This window comes from Acanthaster planci, linkage group LG04, assembly GCF_054643075.1.
Source record: "Acanthaster planci isolate LZ-2023a linkage group LG04, COTS_SCS, whole genome shotgun sequence".
Classification (NCBI taxonomy): domain Eukaryota; kingdom Metazoa; phylum Echinodermata; class Asteroidea; order Valvatida; family Acanthasteridae; genus Acanthaster; species Acanthaster planci.
In genome coordinates this window covers 5,837,942-5,864,729 of record NC_141780.1, presented here as the reverse complement: position 1 = coordinate 5,864,729, position 26,788 = coordinate 5,837,942, and the positions used below count along the sequence as shown (strand labels likewise).

Genomic DNA, 26,788 nt, shown 5'->3' with positions numbered 1-26,788 from the left:
TGATTATAGGCAATGAGGAAGCAGCCGGAGCACGTCGAATTACGGTCACGCTCCGTGCTGCGTGTGGATGTAGCTGCACATTGATCCAAGGACACCCGTTAATATTCAATTTATTAAGGCTGTACTTCAGGAAGGCCGATTTGATAGTCCCCCCCCCCCGTTGATAATAACAGGCATTTTGGGGAATCTAAGGCACTTAATCTTAGTGTCACGATTCAAGAGAAGAGAAACCATTGCAATTTAAGAGAACAAGCAACACAATTTTCAGCAATAATTTTAAAAGTTGCAATGCTGTGAGCAAAGATAGGCCTGAAGCAGTCGATTATCTCTATCGCTCAGACGACACGATCACGTAAGCTATACCTGTAACCCGGAGCTACACACACAAGCGGTGCTAGTTCATTTTCTTGTTTACACATGTTTTCTTGCCAAAGTTAACACCCCAATAATAATATTGATATGAGTGCATATACCTAAATGAAAATACCACTTACACATTTGGTAAAGTGACTTCAGCTTTTGGATACGTATTTCAATTTACTTTCAAACCTCGCCCTTAGTGCTACACTCGACACCGTTTATGCGTGACCAAACAGGATCGAGGAATCTCTATCACCTGTGGTTGTACTCTTCATAAATCAATTCATTATCTTCCATCTGTTGAACGTTTACAGTAAATCACGCTTTACTTCGCTACTGCTTGAATTTGACCAATCCTTACAGCCACTTCTGTATATCTTTTTCTTCATCTGCATCCAATGGGTCATTCCAGAAATTAGGGATCCCTGTCACATCTGAACACATTTTCTAATTTCCAAGGGTGATGAATTAATGCAATTTATCTGCCAAACAAATGGGCCTAATAGTTTGAAATCAATTCCGGTGATATTTCCATGTCAAATAACAAAGGTCAGATGTAACGCGAACACAAAAATGTCACACTTCTGGACCCCCAATTTCCGGAATTACCAATATACCTTGTATTACATTCACTTGCCTATTCGATGCTGCATGTCGGAACGTGCCTTTCTGAGCAACAGAGATTTCCAAGGAACCTTTGCACGTTATATACTACAGAGCTTATTATATCCAATTGAGATTCCTCAACATTTTGTTTTTTGTTTGACCGGTTTGTAGTTTAAAGAAAAACTAATGAGCCTACCTGCAAATGGCAGAACACTCTGTAAAATTACATTGCGAATTTGTAAAAGTCATTTGGAAATTGAACTATCAGTCTGCTCAATTGTCGACTGGAGTCACCGCAGCCAGTTTTGTATATGTATATATTTTAAGCCTTCCCTTCATAATGGAAAGTACATGGGCGGTAGTACGGTCGGTGAAATAGCCAAAGGATGAGAGGGGCTGTCCCAGACAATTATCGTCTGCGCAGTGCTTTTTTACAGCACTGATTTGATATATCGTACACTTTGCTTCTTTTACAACGATAGAACTAACTGCCCAAAGCGGCATCAAACGTAGATCAAGCTGAAAGCAGTATGGAAAGGTTCCTTCGAGGATTTCGATCAAATTTAAAGAATAAGGATCTGGGGCCAATTTAATGATTTTCATTGTAGATTTTTTGTCAAGTAGAGAGTCATGTGTCGTTTCGGTCGACTTGGTTAGATGGCCTTGGACGAGTGTCATTTTTATTGCTTTCAGTGTTTATATCACTGTACGTAGCGCGAAACTGGCTGGAGGTAATGAATGTAATAATGGCAGTAATTATGCTGGTGTACGTCAAGTATGACAGCTTAAAAAGGAACATTTCAATGAACATGTTTCAGCCAGTATTCAGACGTACTAGAATTTAATCAAATATATCTTGAATACAAAAATCTGAAACGGAGTCGCTTCATCTAAACTGTATTTATTACACATATAGTGCAATATGATTTTTGTTATCAGAAAAAGGTCTAACAATGTCTAATCATCTTTTTTTATAGTTTAATCTATCCACCTTCTGCTCCTTCAGGAAAGCATTAAATTATGGTCGTCCTTTTTTATTTATGCAGGGTAAGATCATTAGCTTTTGTTACTTAAATATGTTTTTTCATTGTAAAGTATAATAACACACATTGACGAGGAAATAGCAAAAAAATTATTCGATGTGAAGGCAACAGCTAAACTTTAACTTTGTAAACATAATTTACGGATTTCCAACTCATTTTTGCCCCCTGAAAAAGGGCAAAAAAATTCTCTGAACAATTACAGAAAGGCAAGTTTGGTTTAACATTTCGTTTCCTTCCAAAAACGTATACAAACCCCCAAAAAATTAGCTTCACCCCTCAGAAAGGCCATAAAAGATTACTTAAAGAAATTACCAAAATCTGTGGCCTCGCAAGATAAGCGTCTTGTTCATTTCAGTTCTGGCGAACATCATTCCCTCAGACACACACCACAGAGTGCGCTTTTGTGAATACATTTTATCGGTATGATATCAGGTGTAATCGTATATACTCTAAGCTTTAGTGTGTGTTAACATCCTTTACGAGTGGTAACTTAAAACTGTTTCAGCCTAAATTGATTTCAAACTCGTGTACAGACTTTATTAGTATACATCAAAAAAGGAAAACTCGAAAAAACAGAGAAAAACAGCCAATATGAAAACGGAACAGAGTGTGGGAGACGTTCAAAATACTGAATCTTAGAGCGAAGACGCCCTTAACAATGATTAAGAGAAAACAGGTGATAGGATATACTACGAAAATTAAACAAACAAATGAACGTATCAAACCCAAAATGCTTATAACTGAATATGGATTTCAGAACCAAACGTGACTAGAAAAGCAAGCAGTAAATATTTAATACGTAGGTCTGCATTACAACCGACCATTATGGAAACCAGGCTTAGTTGCACTGTTTGTGTCATCATTATTAAAGACTACAAGTGCCATACCGCTTTTAATAGCATGAACATACATTATACAACGACACAAAAGCAACATATTTACTCTGCTGAATTCTCACCACAAATCATGCATTGTTCCTCTTCAAGAGATTTGCACAATTTATTTCATGCGATCCATTATAATGCTACACATCGCCGTGTTTTCTACATGTCCTTGTTTTGAATGAACGAGGCAAAAATCCCCTCCGTGTTTTCTAGAAGTTTCTGTGGAGTTCCGTATTCTGCCACCTTCCCTTCATTCAGCACCAAAATTTTGTCCGAGTTCAGGATGGTCGAAACACGATGCTGTTGAAAAATGCGAAAACAAAACGACGTTTTGAAAAAAAATTCTGACAACACTAGTGCTGTTTCGTGTCCATTTATCGTGCAACCGAGCGATTTCCCTGCTATATGATCAACGGGGAAGACAAGTTCACTGCAAAAAATGTGGTGCGAAAAATAAACACCCTCAGCTTAAGTTGACCTAAAAGGCCTTGTGGGTCAACATTATACTCAGGGGAAAGTCATGCACAGTCACTGCAAAATTACGGACGAGACCGAATTTGGCACTCTACATCAGGTTCAATCTGAACAGAGACGGGGTTGTCTCCGATGTTTTTGCTTGTGTCTACAGACATTAATAATGCGTATTTGGGCATGTTTGTCCCATCATTGAGCAATGTCCAGCACGACCTCGCGGCGTTTTGTAGAGATTATCTTGGGAACCTGCAGAACATACCGATTTGCATGACTTATCCATTGCTTACCGCTATAGTCAGCACCGTACGCTCAGCAAAGGCAGTGGCCACAACTGACTGGAGAATTTTATCCTGTAGGTTTTGCAAGGATAACAAAAACGGAAAAAGCGGCTCAACAGTTGATGGTAAAACAAAAATACAGCCTAGAGGCCTGTTATGAAACTTGGAAAACGGTGGAAGTATGTATAATTGAGTTCTATAGTCTGAGGTCGGTCAGGTTACACAGAAGCTTCTTGTAACTGCAATGGGGTACCAACCGTCTCCATGTCGATGGAGGCAGTAGCCTCGTCCATGATGAGGATACGAGACTTGCGCAGGAATGCGCGAGCCAGACAGAACAGCTGCCGCTGACCCACGCTGAAATTCTCACCACCCTCAGTGACCAAGTATTCTAGTATTACCAAAGGGAAATAGAGCAAAGAGAGAGACTAAATACTGTTAAAGGAAAATGGCGAAAAGAGATGTGATGAGTGTTACTTCCCTATTCTATACCCGTCAACTGGTATAAATTCATTCCAGTTTTGGAAAAGAGCTTAATCATTTTTAATATCTTAATCAATGATGAGAAAGAAGTTAACAAAAAGTTGCCAAAATCTCAGGATGACGTTTTTTGACTATTCCAATCTTTGTTCAAAGCTTGTTGTTAGAACTACCCGTGGACTGTATAGTGGCCCATTTCCACCGGCTACTTTTCTACCAAGTTAACCTTTATAAAAATATGAATATACAGTTCCTACATTGGAAGTATTAATCAATTTAAAACTTAAATGCTCACCAAGTCCGCCATCCAGTGCTGAGACGACGTCTTTGAGTTGAGCAATCTCTAAAGCGTGCCACAATTCTGTATCGTTAGCAATGTGACCAATGGGGTCTAAATTCTTCCTGTAAACAAATGGACATTTAGTGCAAAAGTTAACTTTGGCATTGATTTCCACATCAACAAAATAAAGAATTTCTATTAATCAAGGACCGATTTACGAGGAGCATTGTGACAATGAAAAAAATTTCTACGGTATTTCTCAAAAGTGTGTTGGTTTTCAGACTTGCAAATACAGCATGGATTAGTCAGAATTGCATGTACATATTAACGATATCAACATCCTTCAAAAAAGATTAAAAAGTGAAAATTTAATTCTGTATTCAGTAATGTCCACGCGTGTAAACTTAACGTGTGACTTTCATTAGTGAAAGGTGTTTGCATAAAGCTGACTGACCTTATCGTTCCAGTGAAGAGAACAGGATCCTGTGGAATGATGCTCAATTTACTCCTAAGGGTAGTCAGGGGAACAGACTTGATATTGAGGCCATCGATAAGTATGCGGCCTGTTAATACAAAAACAAAATCACAAAATTGGCCATTCTTCTTGTAGCATGCGAAGAAATAAGTTCTCTTTTATTTTTTGGCGTATTTTAGTACGTTTTGTCGTAAAAAGAAGGGCTTCAAATGCAAGTAGGTTTTCCTGAACCTTTCAGTCATTCTCATCAGTCCTGAATATGTTTCTTTTATTTAAAGCAAATTAAGTTGCTTGGCAAAGTGGTGTTTGGTACAGCATGCAGCGTTGTATTGTAACACGTACCTTGGAAAATGTCAACCACACGAAGCAATGCCAGTGTGAGAGAAGATTTTCCAGCTCCAGTGCGCCCGCACACTCCAATCTGACCAATAAATATGAAGGGAGGACATAAAAACCTTTATGGACCATCTTTTGTACGCCCAAAAGCCACAACTCTTTGCTTGTATGTTTTAGAAATCACCAATCGTGATATAGTAAGCACAGCACTTGCAATTTAAGGCTTTATCCTAAGAGTTCAACAAAAGTGTGATAGAGCCGTCCACGCTGAAAGAAGACGTTTCCAGAGAAAAACCTAAGGACGAGGGAGCACTGGCTGTGCTTTGATAAACGTTTGCATGATCTCTTGGGCAAAAATCGAGTTATTTTGACAAAATCCGGGCAAACCCTGAGAAAAACGGGCTATACTTTGTTCTTGTTTTTGACACTGGACAAGAGTCCAAATAGTCTCTAAAATGTAAATGATAAAAGAGAAACTCTATTTAGAAATTTGAAAATAAGGACCAGCGGAAAAACTTCGAGGAACGGATGGTAAAATACCTCCAAATTAGTCTCCAGGCTCTTTTGGAAAGTAATTTTGTAATCGTCCCCGTCATGGAAAGATCAGACCTGGTTGCTTTTGTTTAATTTCTGTATCACTCAGTTTGGTATCCCAATAAACAAGAATAGTCTACTGTGTGTCAGAATCGTAGTAAGGAATTCCACTGAAAATACCGTGTGCAGGCTGAATTAAATGTCTGGCGATTTGCACGTCATTTTTTGCCTTAATCGTGTCGTTCAACCTTTTCCGTGATACTTAAAGACCGCGCCCCGTACCCCTTCAATTACAGGTTAGGTTTTGAAATTGTTTCTGATATGATGGAATACTTATGCGCGGAAACATTGCGATGATAAATTCCTCTATCACGCAAACCCGACAATGAATAAAACACTCGCAAGTACAGACGTTAACATTAACACAATGAAATCAACGGTGTCCAGATTATACTCTAAAGTCATTGCATGGGAAGCTATGCCATGGTGAATATGGACAAGAAAAACGGGAGGAAAGTTATCCTTCATGAGGAGTGAATCATCCTTCAGACTCGGGGTCAAGGAAATGAATACCAAAAATCTTTCTTCCCGGAATGTGCCTGCGATGCGGGCACGTTCCGATGGACCGCCAGCGTTCCAGTGTGAACGGTCCAACGGAACGGGAACCTTCCCGATTTTTGAGATGCTCCCTTATGAGTCTAGATTCTGCCGTGCAGCGGGAGAATCCCCGTCCCCGGCCTTGCCTTTTGAAATGTCAAAAGCCCAAGATTTTTACACCTCTTCGATGCCCACTCGATAGTACAAATCTACGCTCTAGCTCTGAACATCGAAATAATGGCAAAGTCCAACAGACATGAGCGAAGACGTACCTTCTCACCAGGTTGAAAATCCACCGTGATGTCGTTGAGCACAGTGTCCGTGTCGATGGCGTAGCGCACCGAAACGTTCTCTAACTGGATCCGACCTTCATGAGGCCAATCTGGCGATGGCTCTTCGCCTGAAAAAAGTCATTGGAATGAACCGAACATAGCCGGGCCACTCGTTCTTAAAGGTCTAACCTTCGACCAGTCACTGTCCAGAACTGTTGTTCATAAGCGATAGTATCTTGGCGTGTCTATGCCCTTTAAAATATGCAAGCTCAATGACAGAAACCAATCAGGGCAGATGATATCCAGTGGTTCTATTTGCCACTGTAATGTGTTATCTCTGGACGATCATAGCCACAAAGTTTAAGTTCTTCACAAATTGATGCTGATCAGCGCCGATCAACATTTCAAAATTTTGTGATTAAACTCATCTTCTGTTAAGTCACCTTTTAAAAAAATGAGGCTTGGCATGCAAAATAGTCTAGCACCATCCACATTTAACATAACACTAAGAAGGACATGGATTGTGGGAACATTTTTTTTAAAAAGGGCACCACCCGAATGACGTCTAATCATCTGTGGACCACCGTACCTTCGTACTGTTCGTTTTCGATGTAGGTGTAATATTTGACACGCTCAGTGGCGTTCATCTGCATCTCTAACTCAGTCACCTGGCGCACGACAAAGTTCATGAATCCAGCGACCTGAAAAAAAGACCGTCAAAGATAAGTGCAATTTGAGAAATTGATGAATATCTCATCTGAGCAGCAGGTGTGCTTATAAAGCAATAATGAAAAGACCACACAAAAAGTGTTCCCCCAGCAAATGGCGCGCAGATTGTTGACCCTATTCAGACCTGTAGGCGGAAACCTTACCTAATTTGTTTTCTTCGGCATTTAATCAATGCATATCTTCCTGTCGTACAGACTTTTCAGGGGTATTTTGTCGATAGAAGTTTTGATATACAGTCTAAAAACTATCCAAAGTACCCTCTTTGCAAAACTATCAAAATTTCCGGATTGTGCAAAATGAATGGTTGGTCATACACTTGCAATGGTGTGAAATATGCCTGTTGGTTCAATAACAAAAACTACATGCGATTGGATTGAAATTTTTTTTTGTCTATTTAAGAATGATTACGTTTACTTCCATACCAATTCAACAAAGCATGGATCAGACAACTGGGATCCTTATGCAACTGCCTATTTCTGTTATGAAATTTGCAACTCACGACAAATAATAACAGACGAGTTATTGTCAACGTGTTTAAAGTTCTTGGTATTTACTGTACTGTCACAAACCTGCAGCGTATAGGTGACGGCGAGACCCACCAGGCTAGGATCCAAGCCAGCAGTCAATGCTGCGACCAGAGTAGACATGCCAGCAATAAGGACTACTACTGCTCCCAGAAAATCCTACAATGGTACCACAATTTCAATTCAGAATTTCATCGAAGAAGGAATTGTTCGAAATATATAAACTACCGGAACGAAGTGTATGGTAACAAAACAATACCTCTGATTAAGCAAGACTGAAGTAACAGAGCAAAGAAATGTTGAACACGGATAATAGTAATTTGGGAAGCTATCTTATAATATTAAATGTGGAACTATTAAGGTTGAATCATAATCCGCATTCAGGCACTGACCAATCTTATGGCAAGCCATCGATTCACTAGCTGTAGGTACAAGAAAGCCGACAGGTTCCTGTTGATGCGGTCCACCACGGTCTTGTAGAAACGATTACCGCACCTGGGTATAGGTTTGAAAAAAACAAAATTATCAAAGCAAAGACAAAGCAGTGCAATAACAGTGCAAGTCCATCAAGGGTCCACTCACAGGTAAATCTCACTTCAATCCACAAGCCCAGTTACAAGCTAAGATGAATGAATGTCAAGAAGGGCAACATTTGCCGCGATTCATTTGAACAATTTGACGTTATGTGCTTTCCACTTGAGACAGGTAGACTTGTAACCGAACTTCAATGGACTTGTGAGGACTTGTCATCCACGGAATGGGCAACAGCACCGCTGGCAAGGTCCCACAATGTACCTTTTATGTTAACGAATTTGCTTAGACTAGATGACCACTCAAAGCGTCAGCTTCCATTTTTACCTGTAAGCACGAATTGTGGTGAGTCCATTCAGACTTTCCGAGAAATAGGCAAACACGGGCGATTTGCTGACGCTATCTAGTCGTTGCAGCTCTCTAGTGAGTATCAAACAAAAGCACGGTGATTGGTGAGGGCAGATTGGTTGATCAAGTCTGTAACTTACGGGTCATGACCAACCAGCGATTCGAGACGTGAATATCTGTTCGTAATTGTGTAGAGGTATACAAGACCAACCTCGCTTTCAAATTGAACTGGACTCAACAAAGCAATTTATTCAGTGTCTAAATTAGCCTCATCTTAGACCTCTGACTTTGGGGACTCAACTCAATATCAGTCATTGGGGGGGGGGGGGTACTGGAATATCCGGACATTAAAACACCAAATCGTCCCCAAAAATTCTGGAACAGGGGATAAATATGAATACTGGATGAACCTTTCTGTTAAAAGCGCCTAAGATGCGCCATACAGTATGCGGCTGCTGTCGAAGGCTGAGGATATTGAGGCGAACGGCAGAAAAAAACTACTTTTTTGGCTATTTCTGTACCGTTGCTTGGACTGTATCAGTAGATAAAAGTAAAAGTTTGCAACCTTGAAGATGCCAGAAAGTACCGCTGCAGAAAGTAATAGCATATTCCGACAGGAACGAAGAAGGCGATAAAGACAGGCGTGACAATGGTGTTGACAATCACGGCAGATATCACATTGAGGAAGCTGCTCAACAGCATGTTAATTGTCTGTGTCATCCTCTGAAAAATGAAGAGAGAGACACATCCCGATCTGAACTGAATTCGATCGGATTTGAGCAAAACAGCAAAAAACGTAGCTTCCTCCGGGGCGTCGTACTTGGTATTATCAGTCAGAGGCCCACAAAAAGTCCAAACAAATTGTACTTTTAATCATTTACAAGCAGTAGATGAAAACAGTGTGAGCCTCGATGGAGGCTCCTTTGGTCGGAACTGAACTTCCCTTTTTCACGAACGACTTTGAAATGCGTTTGTTAAGGTCGCATCGCTACCAACAAAATCATCGCGACCAAAATGGCTATTTTCAACCGATAGGAGGGTACTTCTGCTCGAGGAAGATACAAAAAGCTTCAAGAGGTTCGATTCAGGCAAAAGCAGATCCAATTCTGAATTTTAGCTGGAGAAAATTGGACACGTGAGGAACAAAAGCAGAGTAGCTTTGTACGTTTTCTCGGTTTTGAAGCTAAATGCAATGGCTTTATTAAGCAGGTTTTGTCTAGGGGAAATTAAGTAGACCTTTAAAACTCAAATCAAACGAACACAGGAAAGCTTTACAAAAAAGTGTTTGCCTTACCACGTCAATCAGTTGAGTGTCACTGGAAAATCGGTTGAGAACGCGCCCAATAGGGGTTGTGTCGAAAAATCTAAACGACAAAAAAAATGATCTTACATTGGGTACCATCACAACTCCTGACTAGGACATCCAAATAGGGGAGGAGTTATTGACAATTTCTACGACATTTCCTTTTCACGCAAACTTATAGGGGAATACTTCATCAATTAAATTAGCCAAATATTAATTTAACTGTGGTGTGTTTAACCTCAGATGGCAAGTGTGTCGCAGTAACCAAAACCGACTAAACTCTTCAATATATTACACGTGATCTGATGCTGCCAGTATGTTTATTTATTCAAAGCGCCACCGACACATTAAAAATAGTAAATGTACTACAATCTCACTCTAGGTTCAATGCAAAATGAAAGCACTATGCATGAGCATTCCCGAATTCGCAATGCAAGACTCGAAACTTCGACACGCCCCTAAAAAGAAAGAAAGCTTTCACCAGTTGCCGGTGAATCATGGCAACCACCGGGGCAGCTATTAAGACACTGCAAACTGCCCCCTCTGCGTTAGGGCTTAGACTGGAGTCTCACCTCAGTGGCACCTTGATGATGTTCCGGAGCATTCCCTGGTGCAATTTCCTGGCTGATCGAAGGACGCCCCAGACAATAATTCCAGTCGCTATCAGTCGACCGAGTAAGTTCGACATGGCCAGTGCGACATAGATTCCAAAAAATTCCTCAAATTGCGAGTCCGTCTGAGAAACATATGCATTACATTATCTATATTATTATACAGCAGGCCCCAACACCCCTTTAACAAGCTGTTAATTTGAGGATCTCATATGAGCAGCATAAGTTGAAAGTTATAAACTTCATCAACCTTTTATGTCATCCTTCCTCTCTGGTAAATAATATTTTGAAAGCTATACCGACCTTTTTCTGGAGGAAATCTTTTTCAATCATGTTCCCTGAATCTATTTTTCATCGTGAACTGTTGAGAAAACTTTTTCATGGTGTGAGTGTGTCCCAAGCCTCCTTTTCACTTCTTGTTAAATGCAGCCTCGATATTTGAAATTAAATTTTATAGTAGAAAATTATCCATTTGTAAAGACAGTTTATTAATTTCCTCTCTACTCTCGATTTTCCCAGATGAAAGGGTTAGCTAGTTTCGGTTCAATGTGGCTGGCTCGTAAATAAAGTCATCGACTGGTTAATAGCTGTAAGCTGACTCAATTGTATTGATTAAAGACTCGCTGATTGGAGTCATGAAAGACGGGCCAGATGAATTATTACTCGTTGAATCTGCAAGAATATTGCAACGGCGTTTACTGTGCGAATGACTTTTAAACATAAGCGCGCTTCCGGGCTAGTTCTGGTGGCTTTTCTGAATCGGAATAGATTGGCAAACTCACCGAGTTTTTCAGACCGGACTCGGACCAGGCAGATAGCCAGAAGTTGGTGCCGATGGAGAACCCCGTGTACAGGGTGGCGAATAGAGCAGCCAGCAGCAGAAACAGCACGCCGAAGTTCCGGATGTAATACATGTACACAACATAGGACACCGATCCCCGCTCAATCTCCTCCTTCTCCATCAGAACCCCTTTCTGTCCTGTTTTATTAAATACACCGTATACAAGATAGACTATCTCTGATGACCAGGACGATGCAGTCTTGTATGAGAGCGCTCTATGTGCTCACCAGTCCAGTCTATCCGCTCCGAGCACAAACAAGAGAGGGCAGGTTCTATACGGGAACGACTGTCCTTTGGTAGGAACTCCACTGCGCGATATATCCAGCAAGAAATGAGACCGCTGGGTACCCCCCAACATTTCCAATCGCTAAACACACTCTAGACTATTGTTACCTAACACATCGCCCCTAAATGTCTGAAAAATCCCCGAGATTGTAGTGAGGCAATGACCAACACAAAGCAGGGGGTTCTCTCCGTCTCTGATCTGGCTTCATAGGCTGCGCGAGCTGGCAGGTTTATGCGAGCTTGAGTACACGCAATCAATTATGGTCTATGCGATTGCACTCGTTCTCTTTGAAATTATCTCTCAGGAAAATGGAATCTAGTCACTCTTACTTCGTCACATCACATCCTCTTTTATTTATTACCTGTCGACGGCTGTTTCCTCAGGACTGCTGTCTTGACTTGCCGCTGCAGACGGAGTCGTTCCTCCTTGGTTCCTTCCGACTCGTTACCGGACAGCTCACCCTCGGCCTCCGACTCGCTGACCGCCTTGACAGCTTTATCGTACTCGCTGTACATGTCTGGGTCCGCAGCAATGATATCATCCAGGTTGCCCATGGCGGCTATTCGGCCGTTTTTCATCTCAATGATCTGCCACATGAAATGAACTGACAGCAGATATAACCGCAAGCCATCGCACGTCATTCAGTACATAGTCTATTAAACAAAAATCAAAGTTCCTATCTGCATGCTTCGCAGTAAACATGACAAGGGAATTCCTTTACATCACATGGAATTATTTAACGCTATTGCCACTTACTAAGTCGTGGTAAATGACTTGGAACCTGATTTTTTTAACTTCTTTTCCTGACAAAATTTATTACTGGAGATTCTGTGTGAGCGGGTCGATCCTGCATGTGAATGAACTTAGACAGGCGATATTCATACAACGATGACTTACAAAATCAGCCCTATTGAGGTACTGCAGTTGGTGAGTGACCAAAACGACAGTCTGGCGGTGATTTACCAGCAGTTTTAAGATACCGTCAGTGAAAAGATGACTTCCAACGTGAACATCGAGAGCAGACAACGGATCGTCCTATCAAAAATGTAAAAACCACCAATATGTTATTAACACTAAACAGCCAATGTGATCTGTCCCAAGTAAATATCTCACTGAAATCACCATTTTGCATTTTGATGGTCAGTTCCACAGTTGCCCTATCAAAGCATTGATATAATTATCAATGATAACCGTAAAGCTCTTGCAAACGTCCAAGTTTCTCCACAGGTGGTCCTAAAATCCACGACTGTTCATCTAAACCTTCATTTGCAAACTTCATTCTGAAATTCTTAGAACGATTAGACAGACGTGTAACCAAATGGGCTGAAAAAAACGTGGATAATTCAAAACAAACATTTCAAAATTTGAGCCGGTGTCAGTCAAATATTTCCAGTTCTGAAGAGCGATAATATCAAGTTCCGGTTATGATAAGTAAACACCACTTCCTTTTGAAGAGGAATACCACTTCTTCACACACATTTATTCAAGATGACGACTTTTCCCTACCAGAACGATAATATCCCTGACAGAGTACATAGCCCTGGCCACGCTGACTCGTTGCTTCTGTCCTCCGCTCAGGTTGATTCCCTTCTCTCCAATCTCAGTCTGGTCTCCAGCCGGTAGGATGTCAATGTCTGGCTTCAGGGAGCATGCGTCAATGACCCGTTTGTACCTGAATATCACAGATGCGAAAAACTAAGGATCATTTTATCATTACACAATTACAGGTTGACAGACGGGGTTTGGTTTATCTGCCTTGGGCAGAATCCCCCCATGGGTTGAACAGAGCCATGTTGGTCGGGAGTGTTCATTTTGTTGCTAGCGACGCGCAGGTAATGAGTGCATTTCATTGTCGTTTGTGAACCAGCGAAGTGCAGTTCCAACCAAAGGAGCCTCTGTTACCAGAAAAATTGCGCCTTCTCTTGGTCCAGCTCTTGGCTCATAATGGTTTTTGTAAGGTTTCTGCTTCGTACCGACTTTTGTGTAGTTTTTTTTTAATTAATACTAAACTAGCTGTAAACATGGTGAGGCACACCATCACTTTGAAGTTTACAGTTTGATCTAACAAGGTTGATTTTCCTAGCTGATCCGAGATGATGTATTGTATAGACACCATACTGGGATATCATAGCTATGTCTGTGAAATTCTTGCAGTACCGTTTACGGGCCCTGTTTGTGTCATGCATCGGCTGTGTTTGATGGCTACAGCTGGAAAATAGCATATGCGCGATGTGAGACACTGGCTAGCGGATGGAACCACCCCCTATTGAGGCGAAACGAGTGGATTCGGATTAGACTTCCGTTTCTTTGGTTCCAGTCATGGAATATGTGATTTCGAAAGCCGCTTCAAAATGGCTGGAACCAGCGAAACCAAGGTATAAGTCGAATCCACTCGTTTCGAAAAACGCTCTATGTTACCGGTTCTGCCGGCCCTAGCCAAAACATGACGAACCAATAAACTTCACCGACGTTGCCTTAATTACCTCTTTTCATCCAATGGCATTGAGAAGAGAACATTATTCTGCAGTGAGCTGTTCAGCAACCAGGGCTTCTGAGCGGCTAGGGCTACCTGGTTCCTATCCCTGCAAGGTCAGGAAAAGTACAATATTCGGCAAAATAGATTTACCACAGAGTACAAACCAACAGGTACGGTCGTTGCAAATTAGGGGTGCATGATAATTTGTGTGAATAGAATTTGTGTTATTACAACGTTTTGAAATGGAAGAGACGGACTGCGAAAGATCTTACTTCATTTGGACCGTTCCAGATACAGTGGTCATTTCTCCCAAGATGGCGGACAACAAAGACGATTTCCCACTGCCGACTTGACCAATGACAATCGTCAGTTTACCTGGATAGGTTAAGCACATAAACTAACAAGTTGAATAATTAATAATTATCAATGCTGAAGAAGCATCCAAGCCCTCCAAAATCATTAATCAGGGATAACATGAAAAGAGAGAAGGATCCGATTTTACGGAAAAATTAAAAAACAATCGGGTTTTTGTGGGGTTGGGGGAATGTGAAGAAAGCAAAATGAGTGAACACAATGTACATGTATTCTGTTGGAGAGAGATTCACATACCTTCTGGTATTTCCACGTTGATACCTGACAACACTGGTGCACTTGTCTCAGAATCCCAAAGAAAACTTCCGTTTGATATCTTTAAAACACGAATCCATAAAGAAAGTTCCAAAAAAATGAAGAGCAAAAAAATACAAACGAACTAATTAAAGTAACTTAGTGTGATTGCTGAAATTTTGCTCTGTTTTCCTTTTTTGTTTTTTGTCTTAACTAATGACTTTGGTATTTTTTTTCAAATGGATGCACATAATGTTGACCCTCTGTGCACACACTTTCGTAATAAACCACCGCAAAAAGATAAGACAACATGGGTCTATTTTGCTCTTACAAACAGCTCTTACAGGTCATCCAAATATGACTGTGTATTGGGGGCATTTGTTGAACTGCCTAAATTCATTTTCTGAAGTCAACGCAACTTCATATGCTCACTTTGATTGCTACGCCGTGTGGCAGTCTTGTGCCCAATCCGTTATGGACTGACCGCTCCTGGTGGTGGATGGCCGATCCGTATTGTGAATTTCGGCTGCCCTTCGTCTGCTTCCGGCCACGGTCGCCATTCCCGAGCAATCGCGATTTCTCTGTGCCCGATGTTTCGTCTTCAAACTCAGATGCACTACTGGTGATCATCACAAGGCCTGGTTTCCTATACACGATTGTTGTGTCGGCCTACCAACAAGAAGAGAAAAGTGGGCACTGACCAATGTATTTATGCGTTTGATTTCTCCCAATGCGGGCGATTCACAATAGTACGCCTCCAAGAGTTTGCAACGTGTTGGCCAATCACAGCGCGCGAAATTTGTCGACCCTATTCAAACGCGCATTGGGTCGACGGATTTCACGCATCGTGATTGGCCCAAGCATTGCAAACTCTTGGAGGCGCACTATTGTGAATCGCCCATATTGGAGAACAAATGCTACGCATTGCGTTGCGTGCACTTTCAAATGCATTTTTCAAAAACCGGACGAGTGTCCTTTTTTTAGACATCAGTGGATTTTTTTTTCAAGAAATACTGAGTTGTGCACATGAAAAAGAGAAAAATGCATGGAAAGAAGACTGGCCAAGGTATGCGTAGCTGTGAATTAGCCGGAGAGCGGTAGAAAATTGAATCGAGAAAAGGAATATCATGTCACAAGTAGTTCCTCTTTCATGAGTCTTATAATTTATGTATAACATTACTGAATGTAAGAACTAAAACGTATTGAATCACCAGTGGATGTTAATTTATATACTGGGGGTGGTCGGTGCGTAAGTATGTGGACACCATTGATCGGTCACGCATTTTGCGCACAAACAATGCGCGATGTCCAATCCAGTCTTTATAATAGAAATCTTAAGCTTGACACGAGCGTGCTTTGTCCACAACCATAGCAGAACCGGAGTACTGGCTTGTAGTTCTCTTTACCGAATGACACTATAATGAATTGATCCCAAACATGCTTACTGGGCCAGCTTGCCGCTCAGCACCATTCTGCCCGCGGTCCACGTCGCTCTCGTCCTCCACCTCAGGGCCCGACAGAAACTTCTGGACTCGATTCGTGCTGACAACACCGTTGATGAACATCAGCAGGCTCATTGGGAGCATCATTAGGGGCATGGTCAGCATGTTGAAGAGGGAGAGAGCCGAAAAGGTCACTTCTGGTGTCAGCGGGCTACCGGTAAGGGCGGTGTAGGTCCCAAAACCCTAGAATGGGATACGAACGAAAACAGAAGCCGAATCCCGGTACATTGATCCACCATCATAGTTACGTTTGGTGCATATTTCATCATCGTTTGTATAGGCATCTATCCACAAGTGACGAATTTCCACACTCAATGCATGTGTCATGACTATGTCAGTTAGTGATGTTTGTCCAAAATGAAGTTGTTGCAGAATAATGAAAGCAGTCTCTATCCTTCACCTATCCCATAACTTACTAGCTTGGGGGTGGAGTAGCTGTGCATTAATTCATGCCACACTAGTCCAAACGCTCGCTAAGGTAAAAACGCTTATCTGAAAACAGTCGTCGTGACGGCTTCATGGCTGGGAACGATACGAACTTTAGTCTCCAATGGCAAACACAGTTTGCAGGCTTTTCATCATGTCCTCGTCGTGGAGCAAAGAGGTTTTTTTTAAATAATCATCCAGATAGGTTTCCATAGATATAAGCTACTGCACTATGCCCCCAGAAAAAAAAGATACTAATGTTGATATCATAGTATTACTATAGTTTTACTGACCATGTGTACCATTTGGGTGTCAGGGTTTGTTGTGTTTCAAGGTTTGGGTGTGTGTACTATAAAGTCTAATCTGGATAAAGTCAAGTGGGCATAAGGGTCGTTTGATGCTGCTAGCTTAGATAAGGCGAATATTCACTTACCACAATTGTGACAAATATAGGCGTAGAAAGTGTCAAAAGAACTGGGAAACAGAACAGAGGAATAAAGGATTATTCGTATTACACGCATGTGTTTGAACAATGTTGATAATTAGGAAAAAAACCTGTAGGCCCCTTCTCCAACCACAGACCACGCCCCAAAAAAGGACTATTTCCCTACCAAGCATACTCAGAAGCCTGCTTAGGAAGGTTTCCGTCTGGTTTATTAAAATAATAAAACAGGAAAATGCAAGGTATGGAACTTGTTTTGGTCCAGGAATGGACCAACATGCATCTTCTGCGTTGAAATCAGGGATGTGCCACATCGAAGGAAAATTTATCCTTACTTGGTCGAGAATGGACAGGATGAAATCTACTCCTCTTTCCCGGGGTGTGAGAAGGTAAATGAAGTTGGTTCTTTTACAGGTTAGGTTAATAGGATAATTCTGGCTTTAAAATAAAAAGTTCACTTGCTAACAGGTCGAACTTACTTGTGGTTACGAAGCCAAAGTTGATCTTGAGCAGGTTACCAAGTTCCTTTTCCCTGATGGTTTCGATAGCCTTGCAGTAGAGTCCTTCCCAAGCGTATAGCTTCAGAAGCTTAATGCCTTGCAGCAACTCGTTGGTTTTCTTGAGACGTTCATCGGAGCACACCTGAAATAGGTAACAGCAGTCTGAAGCTGGCGATGATCCTAATAAGGCTGATGCAAGATAGTACGTAAATACAGCGAGAGTTTGAATTTCTGAGTGTGTTTTGGTTCTTCTTAACCTTTGGAGAATCATTTTGAAAAACGTGATCTTACACTCGCATATTACAGACGATATGTTTTCAGATTGGTACTCGGTTTCATAATCATGACGATATTGCCGAAAAAGATGTAAATTGATTGACAATTTCATCTGGGGATTGTCCAAAATTTTCGGGCATCCGCCTTGAGCTAAAACATGCCCAATCGGTTGAAAAAGAGCCATGGTGGTCAGAAGTGTTCGGTTTATGTTGATAGCTATACGCCACTACAGTGCACGCATTCCATAGTCGTTCGTGAACGAGCGAAGTGCAGTTCCAATCAAAGGAACCCTTCGTTGCTGGGAAAATTGCGCCCTCTCTTGGTCGCGCTCGAGGCTCATTGGACTCATGTCATGTTCAAGAACCAGACTAGCTGGGGTCAGTATATTACCCATGAAAGATTGTCCTTGCTTGTTCGAATTTTTCCTGCTCACCAGTAATTTCTTTTGTTGCTTGCCTATCAGTGCAGCAATTTTGAACTGGACAGGAGCAAGCACAAGGAACACAGAGGCACCAATCAGCGCAGGATAGCCCATCTGGACGTAGAGCAGCGCTAGGTTCACGGCCAACTGTTCATTTAAACATCACAGAAGAGAAATACATATTTTACGTGTCTGTACCTGTTGGTAGAATAAAGATTTTTTACCCTGAAATTATCAAATAGAAGTGATACTAAAAACTCATGCTCCTCTTTTCTCCAATAAATTGTAATCGGACAAAAGAGGTTCGATCCATTCTAATGGCTGGGGAAAAATTACAGGAAAGTGAATAGCCTTCATATGAGTCCAAATAGTGGGAAAAGCATCCAACTGGACTACCGACCACAGTTCACAAACCACGCTTTTAGTGCAAACTGCCAACATTCTGAGCGTGGAAGAAATACAGGTTTTATCATCGTTTTATGTGACTCATATGCCAAGCTAATTATAGGCTTGACGTCGCTAACGAGTTGAATTGATATTTTTTCGCTGGAATAAAACAAAACTGGTCTTTATCAACAGGAAGCAAACTGAAGAAAAGAGAAAAAGACAGAGCGACAGCAAGACTTCCATGCATACCTGGATTCAAAAGACTGACATTCGTATTTATAAATGCACTAGACCTCACTTAATACTGTTATATCTGCCATGTAATTTAGGGGCCACTGTAATATATTACCAGCAAGCTCAGAAAGGTGGCTGCCCCTTCCCCAAAATAATTTGAAAACTGATGAGAGAAAGGCAATTTTTGGGACTACATGTGTTTCATTCCCCTTCTTTCAATAAACGTCTCAAAAGTAGCCTCAACCCTCAAGACGACATGAAAGGAAAGATTGGTTTGGAATCCAACCTTGTTCGGGCGGTTCACGTCATTTGGCTGGCCATAGTAATGTTTTACCGGAGGGCTCAGTACGGTGGCATTTCGCCGTACAAAACTCCCTTATTACAAAAAGGTTGGTAGCCAGATCGAGTACAAACAAGTTTTACCTGGCGCTTACGCCTACTTTTTTTTACCTGCACCGGGATAGCCCACAGGTTATTAACCATCTGAAACATGAATTGGATGGCGTTGGGGTCGACCGACATGTGGTTGGTGATCTGACCCATGTTCATCTTTCCGCCCGTCGTGGCCACGGTGGACAAGCGAAGCGACTTTTCGTAAACCATTGTCTGTAGAATAATAAGAATCTCAAATTAATTATCTAGGGCTTAATAATCCAAACTTTAAAATCCAATTTTGATTCTTTAATATGCCTCCATAAACATTTCACATATGGATTTAGGGTTTTGACGGGTGAGCAGTTTTATTTGTGATCAAATGCATGATCGGGGGTTTTGGAAATATTCATGGAATAGCTACTGAAAAGAAAACTCGCCTGGACATCAGTTGACATCAGCGGGCTTTACGGCTTGTTATAACTTCTGCATATTTATCTACAAAGGATACTTGGAGCTCAATAAATAATTAGGGCCTTCTTTTATTCTTCGTATCTTTTCTTTTTTTTTTTGGCCCTTTTTGATTATTTTTCTGTCATGGAGGGTTAACCTCCGTGCTCGTCACTTTTATCCTTCCATAAAAGAGAATCACTATACAAGCTATAGTAGCTGTTTTAATGGCAACTTTGTAAACAAAAGTAAAAAACCATAAAGATGTAATATAATTGTCGGAGAATTAGTTGGACCCTGGTTTTGTTGACCCCGAAAGTACACTACTGACTGCCCAACAAGACGACGTAACCTTCTAAGTTGAAGGAAGAAAGGCAGAAACCTGAATTGCAGCCCGCACATTGAGTCCTTCGATGATGGCAATGTAAAAGTGCGTCTGTAAGCAGAGGAAGTTGATCATCGAAGCTAAGAACATGACTATGACCAGCACAAATCCGTTCTTGAAAAAGTCCTCCACTTTAACGTACCCTGGGCTGGTCTGTTTAGGAAATATTGTTAACAAACACACCAGGATGAGAACAGAAAACAATAAACCTTGAAAGTCATGCAACTGACTTCAGTGGTCTTGTTTATGAGAGCGTTTAGTCAAAGGCTATCCCCAAATTCATATCCCAACTGACATTTGCTTGTCCCAGTTGGGGTAAAATATCAACGCATTGGCTAAGCTTTCTGTAGGCCAACTGTTCTGGCTTTCGTATCTCGCTGGCATGTAAATAACACAATGACTTATCGAACTATGGGCATCATAATAATGAGTTCGACTATTTGGAAAATGCCAGGCCATACACCGCATACTACCGAATGCAGATCTTTGGACACCAATAAGATCAATTCGTGAATAACAATGAATTGCAAACATAACTTTCCATCATTCGTCGAGGAAATTTGACAAATTTGTCGCATGTTCGTCTTACAGCTTGCCGTCCGTCGAGGCTGCAGTGGACAAGCAAAGCTACTTCTCATCAATCTACTGTCTGCAAAGGTTCCTTCGTTTTGTGTGTTATAATATTTCCTCGTAAGTGTTCTTTTTTATCAACCTTATTTGAATGAAAGAGACAACATGGAATTTTCAGTCGGGATAATAAAGTTTAACTGAAGTGAATTCAATGGAATTGATTGAACAACTGTAAGATAAGCATTTTCCATTACAAGAGGCTGACCACCTGAACAAAGCGTGTAAGACATTCTAACGGTGTTTAAAAATCGATAGAGAACGAAAAACGTCTTGTATAAAAGTCCTTCGTAATCTTCATAACAAATTTATCTCTTGTACCAAAACAGAGTAGGCCTACTCCGATTGGCAATCTTTTTGAAAAGGCAGATGCCCAAATTCGTTAAATAAAATTCATTTCTTGTAGCAAAATAGAGTACTTAGATTGGCAAAAAGGCAGATGTCCACATTCGTTTTCCGTACTAGCGTAAATAGCATAAGAGGAAATTGAGGATACATCCAACCAACTTCAGTAGTAAGGCAGCTGGTTTTGATGATGTAAGCCCGATTGTAATGACAGTCCAGGTGTATTCTAAGGAAACCATCGGCTAAAATCCATGACTACGGGAATCGTGATGCATGATATGTGGCAAAGAAACACCCGTCCCCCTCTTTTGTATTTTCTTTTTGTCTTTTTTTTTAAATTTCTTTCAGAATTTTATTTGGGGGAGGGGGTGCAGTATGTAGAATAGCCGAGGATATGTAAAAAGCTTATACATCACATAGGTGTATCCCATTCCTGTAGATCGTGACGGGTATCATGGAAAAGTTTCCTAATGGGTTAAAGATAGGTTTAATAATTATGAAATTAGTAACTATTGACCCATTACAGTTTTTCTTAACGTTTTCCAAGGCTTTCGAAAGAAAATTCATAAAAGACAAATGTTCCATAAATATCCTTATCAGAATTATACTTTGGAATTAGTTCAAAGGTTCCCCCGCTTTGCACCCAGTTTACGACCGTTCGTGATGTAAACAGAATGTTTAAGTCCATAGACGACAAAAAGATCTCTATCAGCGTATATTTAGATGCCTTGGACACAATGAATCATCATAAATTGATTTCTAAATAGCATTATGGTATTGGTTACAGAGCTTTAGACTGGTAAGGTTTAAGAGTTATATGTCTGATGGCAAAGAAGTTCTGTTCCACAAAAATTATGCAGTGTCCGCAAACAAGACCACTTCTTGTTGAGTTCCACTGGGCCCTGTTTTAGGGCAACGTTTAATCGATCCTATTCACAACATTTGCATTAAATCTGACACAACTTGAAGTTACTTTGTCTGCTTATGAAGCAAGTTTAACGTAAATCTTAAGTAGCGTAGATGTTGCTGTAAAGTAACCCTTATCGAGAATTTCCTAAACTGCAATTCTGCTCACATTTCAATGATATAAGTGTGCAATATTGTGCGTTCCCTTGAGACGCACACTGAACGATTTTTTTCAAAATCAAATACCAAAACAGTTTCGTCATTAGGCGCAGCATAAATGTAAATACCACACAGCATATCGCTTGCCGTTACCGCTTTACCACTCGTCTGTTTAAAGCAAGCCTTAAGTATCCAAGCAATACCCACGGCATGTCTAAATTCAAGAATTAAGAAAGAGACGCACTTACCGGTGCCACGGGGGGTGAATACCGGAGATTGGTGACATACGCTGTCAGTGCTCCGACAGCTAGCGGGTTGATGAAGAAGAACATTTCCCCGATTAATTTCAACACTGCAGCCCCAACAAGCCGTCGACCGTACACTTTGATGTACACCTTGAACAGTGATGCCTCTTTACCCTTGCTGTGAGCTTTCATCTGGATAGAGGGTGACATGTAGGGAACGTTTCATTATGTGTAGTATTCCAAATGTGCTCAAGCTTTGTCATTTTTCTTGGTTTTTGCTATCACAAAGAGGCCTCATTGAGAACCCTGTACACTTATCTTCAGCTGTTTCATAACTGTGCAGTTTCATTACTATAGAAGGAACAAATGACATGGCCCTAAATTCAGAATGGTGGTGACCGAGAGGGCAGCGAAACTAAACTTGCAACCATTGTAAAATAAAATTACCCCAATGGTATAAACTGGGATTGCATATAGAGGTAGTGTGGCACATGTTCACTAATAAAAGGGAGATTCATCTACAAACAAACTATAAATTGCTCGACCCTGTTCATGTGTGACCCACCATTTCTTCCCTGAAGGCCTTCCGGAACTTCTTGTGGTTGAACTTTGCCTCGTGCCTGTCTGGTACCACGCCCAGGTCGCTCAACTCCAGGTGCTTCTTGTAGCCCAGGGTAAGGAGCCAGCTCACCCACCAGTAAGACAGTGCTGAGAACAGGCTGACATAGTAGTGCATGAACAACATATTGGGCTTCTTCAGTTCTTCTGGAAATTTATCCCTGAGGGTGCAGCAGCTGAAAAACTTCAGAGAAAAAATAAACAAAATTAACTCAGGGACTGCACTTACTGATTTTAATCGAAAGAATATGTTTGTAGTTTAAGAAATATAATTGTTCTGATTTCTAAATAAATGTTAAGTGGCTTAAATTAACCGTATTAATTTTTACTTATTGGGACTGGTTATTTCTTCCAGAGACCCGTATCCTTACTGATTTTATTTAAAAAATTGCTATGTTGTGAGGAATTTACGCCCTTTAATTATTTTTACCTGTGTTCTAATGACGTTAGCTTCAATTAGAATCAGAACAAGATATCCAGCTAGTTTAATGAGGGTGATATCAAATATAACTTTGTAAACGTCGACTTCTCTTTGGTATTCGAGGCTCAACAAACGTAGGACTTCGTTGAAGACGGAGAATAACCAGTAGACAAACAGCAGAATGGACATGGCTGGCGCTTGCCATAGCTCCATGTGATGATAGTAAACCAGCGACATTACTACTGCAACGAAGGCCACGATGCCGTGAATATATAGATGAGGTTGAGTGGGCTGGTTCCAGGCCTGGTACGTCTCATCAGTCATTATACCTTCACCAATGGAGGCAAGAATCACGACGAGAAGTAGGGCGGATACCAGCCATCTCAGGCTGTGCCCTGGATAGACCAGGAGGTACTTGGTGTGGACCCGGCGGTAACTGGTGCAGCATCCCAAGACAAAAAGGAGGAGCAAAGATAGAAGAAGAAAGGCAGTGTGAGGGATGGTCACCAGACCATTCACGGTACATGTGTTGTTACGGAAATCTTCGTACCAATCATCGTGCGTCTCTTCCACGTACGAGGAATTTACTCCGCAGAACCACTCCCACTTCGTGTCCATGTTTGATAGAGCTGGAAAGAGATTTAGGTCGAGAATATATAATCAGCAAAATAAAGCCAGTTACGATACGAAAAGAAATCAAGTTTATGAACTATGTACTTCTGACGATTTCTGATGTAACCACAGATATGATGCGACATATTCATTCACTTTTTATTGATAAGAGCGTACCTTTGAACTTTCATGGTTTTCGTATTTTTTGCCTATGACGAAATGTCAGTCTCTTGATATAACAATGAAACCGGTATAGAAAATGTTGTTGCGTGAGAGCACTGATAGAAAGATGAATATCAATACGCCATATGCATCTGGTTTTTAGACTTTCAGTTCAATAAAAGTAGATAAATGAGTTGGAAAAGAAACAACAAAGCTGTCTTCCGCAACTTGGTATAATTTTATCTGCACCATGCAGGTAGGTAGGTCAGGACCATTAAAATGGGGAGGATGCTGGACGCATATGCAGCTCGGAAAAACTGGATGGTGATATTAATAATTTGAGGATTTATTTAAAAACCAACAGGTGTATAACATGAGCGAGCATACTGACGTAAAATAGCCATTGCCTATGGTGTTATGGATAAAATAACCACACGAAGCTGTGATTTTCGGAGTTTTCGAGCCGCATACGTATCCCGTACGCGTACCATTTCTTATGGTTGTTTGCTGTGATGTATGTGGTAAATGTAATGCTGTAAATGTAATGCTGTACAAAGCCGATGAAACACCCGAACTGGCGCAACCCCAACCCTCTCCGGGTCTGGTCGGGCTGTCCACTTTCCAGTTGGTTTCGGTTTTGTGTTTAGGAATTTCGGGTCGGATCAATTCGGTTTCGTTGATCCGTCATTGAGTCGAAAAAAATTGGTACAGTTCGGACAGTCATGGTGCAATATGAGTCACGGTGCCTCTGCAGTATGACCGAGGTGTGGTGTTGATTTCTTCATTCCAACCAGGACAGTTTTTCAAAAAGAGTTCAAGAAACATGGATAAATACAGGTGCAAAAAGCAGACAAGCTACAGGACGGTTTTTCTGAGCTAGAGAATTTCGGGGAGGGATCAGTTTTCGGGTTGGTTACAGATCGTTTTTACGTATTGTCAGGTTTGCATAGGGTCGGAAGTGGGGAGCTCAGATCGACTGTGGGTCGGATTCGGTTTATATCTGTAATGTTTGGGCTGGTTTGGCCTATTCAACCCAACCCAATTCACAACATTAACTGTGGACCCAACCCAGTGTATGGGTGCGAATCTCCACTTTCTAAGGGGGATTAGGCTGTTGAATTATCCCCCCTCTTGTTTGTTATGAGCAAAAAAATTAAAGCGAATTGTGAAGAATTTTCAGGATTTCACAACTACTAAAATGTTCGCAACATCCCTAAAATGGCAAAGCAATTTTTAAAAGCCATAAATATACCATTCTGATATAAGATTCTGCATGAAATTGATACAAATTATAGATGCACATCTTTATCATGAACATCGCCCCCAATATAGTGTATATGGTCCCCCCCCACCGCTTTTCAAATTTCCATGACCAGGCAAGTCATCTCCAACCTTTCCCCATCCCCCGATTTCCAACGTATGTTTTCGCCAATATGCTGGGGTAGAGGCAACCCTCTTAACCTCTTAGACTGCGTTGGTTGTTAGAGCAGCCGATCCAATTTACCCACCGCTAAGTATAAACGAGGCTTGTGCCGCAAAATAGCCTGCAAGAACTGTGATGCTTATATATTTCCGTATGATGTAATACAAGTTGGCACACTTACAAGTGAGGCTAGTTAGCGTCACGAAATTTGCAAACAGAAGGCTCGACCACTGGTCGACGACCAGCCTCACTTACAAGTTTGCCTACTGTATTACATCATACGATAACATATTAGCATCAGAGTTAGAGAACGGCTATTTTGCTGTGCACTCCTCACTTATAAGTAGCGGTGGGTAGTCGGATCGGGTGGTTTAATAGACACTGTGCTACCGCTACTGTTGAAACAAAACTTTTTCATCTTTTTCCGTTTTTTACACTTAACTGCTTTTTTATTTGCTTGTATACTCTGTTTGTTTTGAGATCAACACGTAGTCGTTGGAGATTAAAACTTGGAGAAGCTGAGAGCCAAAACCAGTCTGTTTGATTTAATAGTCGTGAAATAAAATTTAAAAACAAACCTTTCACGTTAGGATGCAAAGATTGTGTACATGCACCTACGCAGTCTACTCACTTCACAGTGATGTCGTTTGAATATAATTCATTTCATTACAAACGAAACAGAGTGAACAAATAAAAGAGTTCACTTACCCTACGAAGTTGGCAAATGGAACAGGTAAATGAAGGCACTATTTGTTAACGGGAAATAAGGGCTCACACAAATCTCATCCAGGTAACTTTTGTAAATGACATGAAATGGTTATGAAAGCTGACTACCGATCAAAACTACAGTTCCGATGGTGTTCAGTTTTTGGTGATCTGTTGAAACGAAGGGTCGACTTAAAGTCCGTGTCAGGCATCCATTCACATTTTGAGCATTTATTGCGTCTATGTGGCCAAACGTAGAGTTGGAATTGTTTTGGACTTTGGTATACTCGACTGAT

The 26,788-nt window shown here is 41.1% G+C and overlaps 1 protein-coding gene across 1 annotated transcript; it reads right to left on the bottom strand.

Moving 5' to 3' along the window:
* Positions 1–1,847: 1,847 nt before the first annotated feature.
* LOC110974137 (ATP-binding cassette sub-family C member 9-like) lies at positions 1,848–26,730 on the bottom strand. Its single transcript, XM_022225519.2, has 32 exons — positions 26,496–26,730; positions 23,600–24,219; positions 23,117–23,353; positions 22,555–22,743; positions 20,267–20,422; positions 19,513–19,668; positions 18,454–18,588; positions 17,724–17,886; positions 17,236–17,276; positions 16,320–16,559; positions 15,307–15,543; positions 14,878–14,956; positions 14,541–14,643; positions 14,276–14,374; positions 13,299–13,464; positions 12,690–12,827; positions 12,154–12,379; positions 11,448–11,644; positions 10,627–10,790; positions 10,046–10,115; positions 9,317–9,474; positions 8,731–8,823; positions 8,265–8,367; positions 7,918–8,031; positions 7,209–7,320; positions 6,620–6,747; positions 5,223–5,301; positions 4,860–4,968; positions 4,421–4,527; positions 3,903–4,036; positions 3,655–3,717; positions 1,848–3,193 (listed from the first exon to the last, which is right to left on the bottom strand). Exons 2-32 carry the CDS (start codon positions 24,206–24,208, stop codon positions 3,053–3,055), a joined length of 4,746 nt encoding a protein of 1,581 aa, XP_022081211.2. The 5' UTR covers positions 24,209–24,219; positions 26,496–26,730; the 3' UTR covers positions 1,848–3,052.
* Positions 26,731–26,788: the final 58 nt, after the last annotated feature.

What these genes read in the sequence shown, in the direction of transcription:
- LOC110974137 (XM_022225519.2), bottom strand. Translation starts at nt 24,208, where the DNA reads ATGGACACGAAGTGGGAGTGGTTCTGCGGAGTAAATTCCTCGTACGTG. An exon ending in GAGGAAACAGCCGTCGACAG is followed by an intron (nt 11,645 to 12,153) that starts GTAATAAATAAA and finishes TTAATAAAACAG; the next exon opens with GACAGAAAGGGGTTCTGATG. An exon ending in CTCTTCACTGGAACGATAAG is followed by an intron (nt 4,528 to 4,859) that starts GTCAGTCAGCTT and finishes ATTTGTTTACAG; the next exon opens with GAAGAATTTAGACCCCATTG.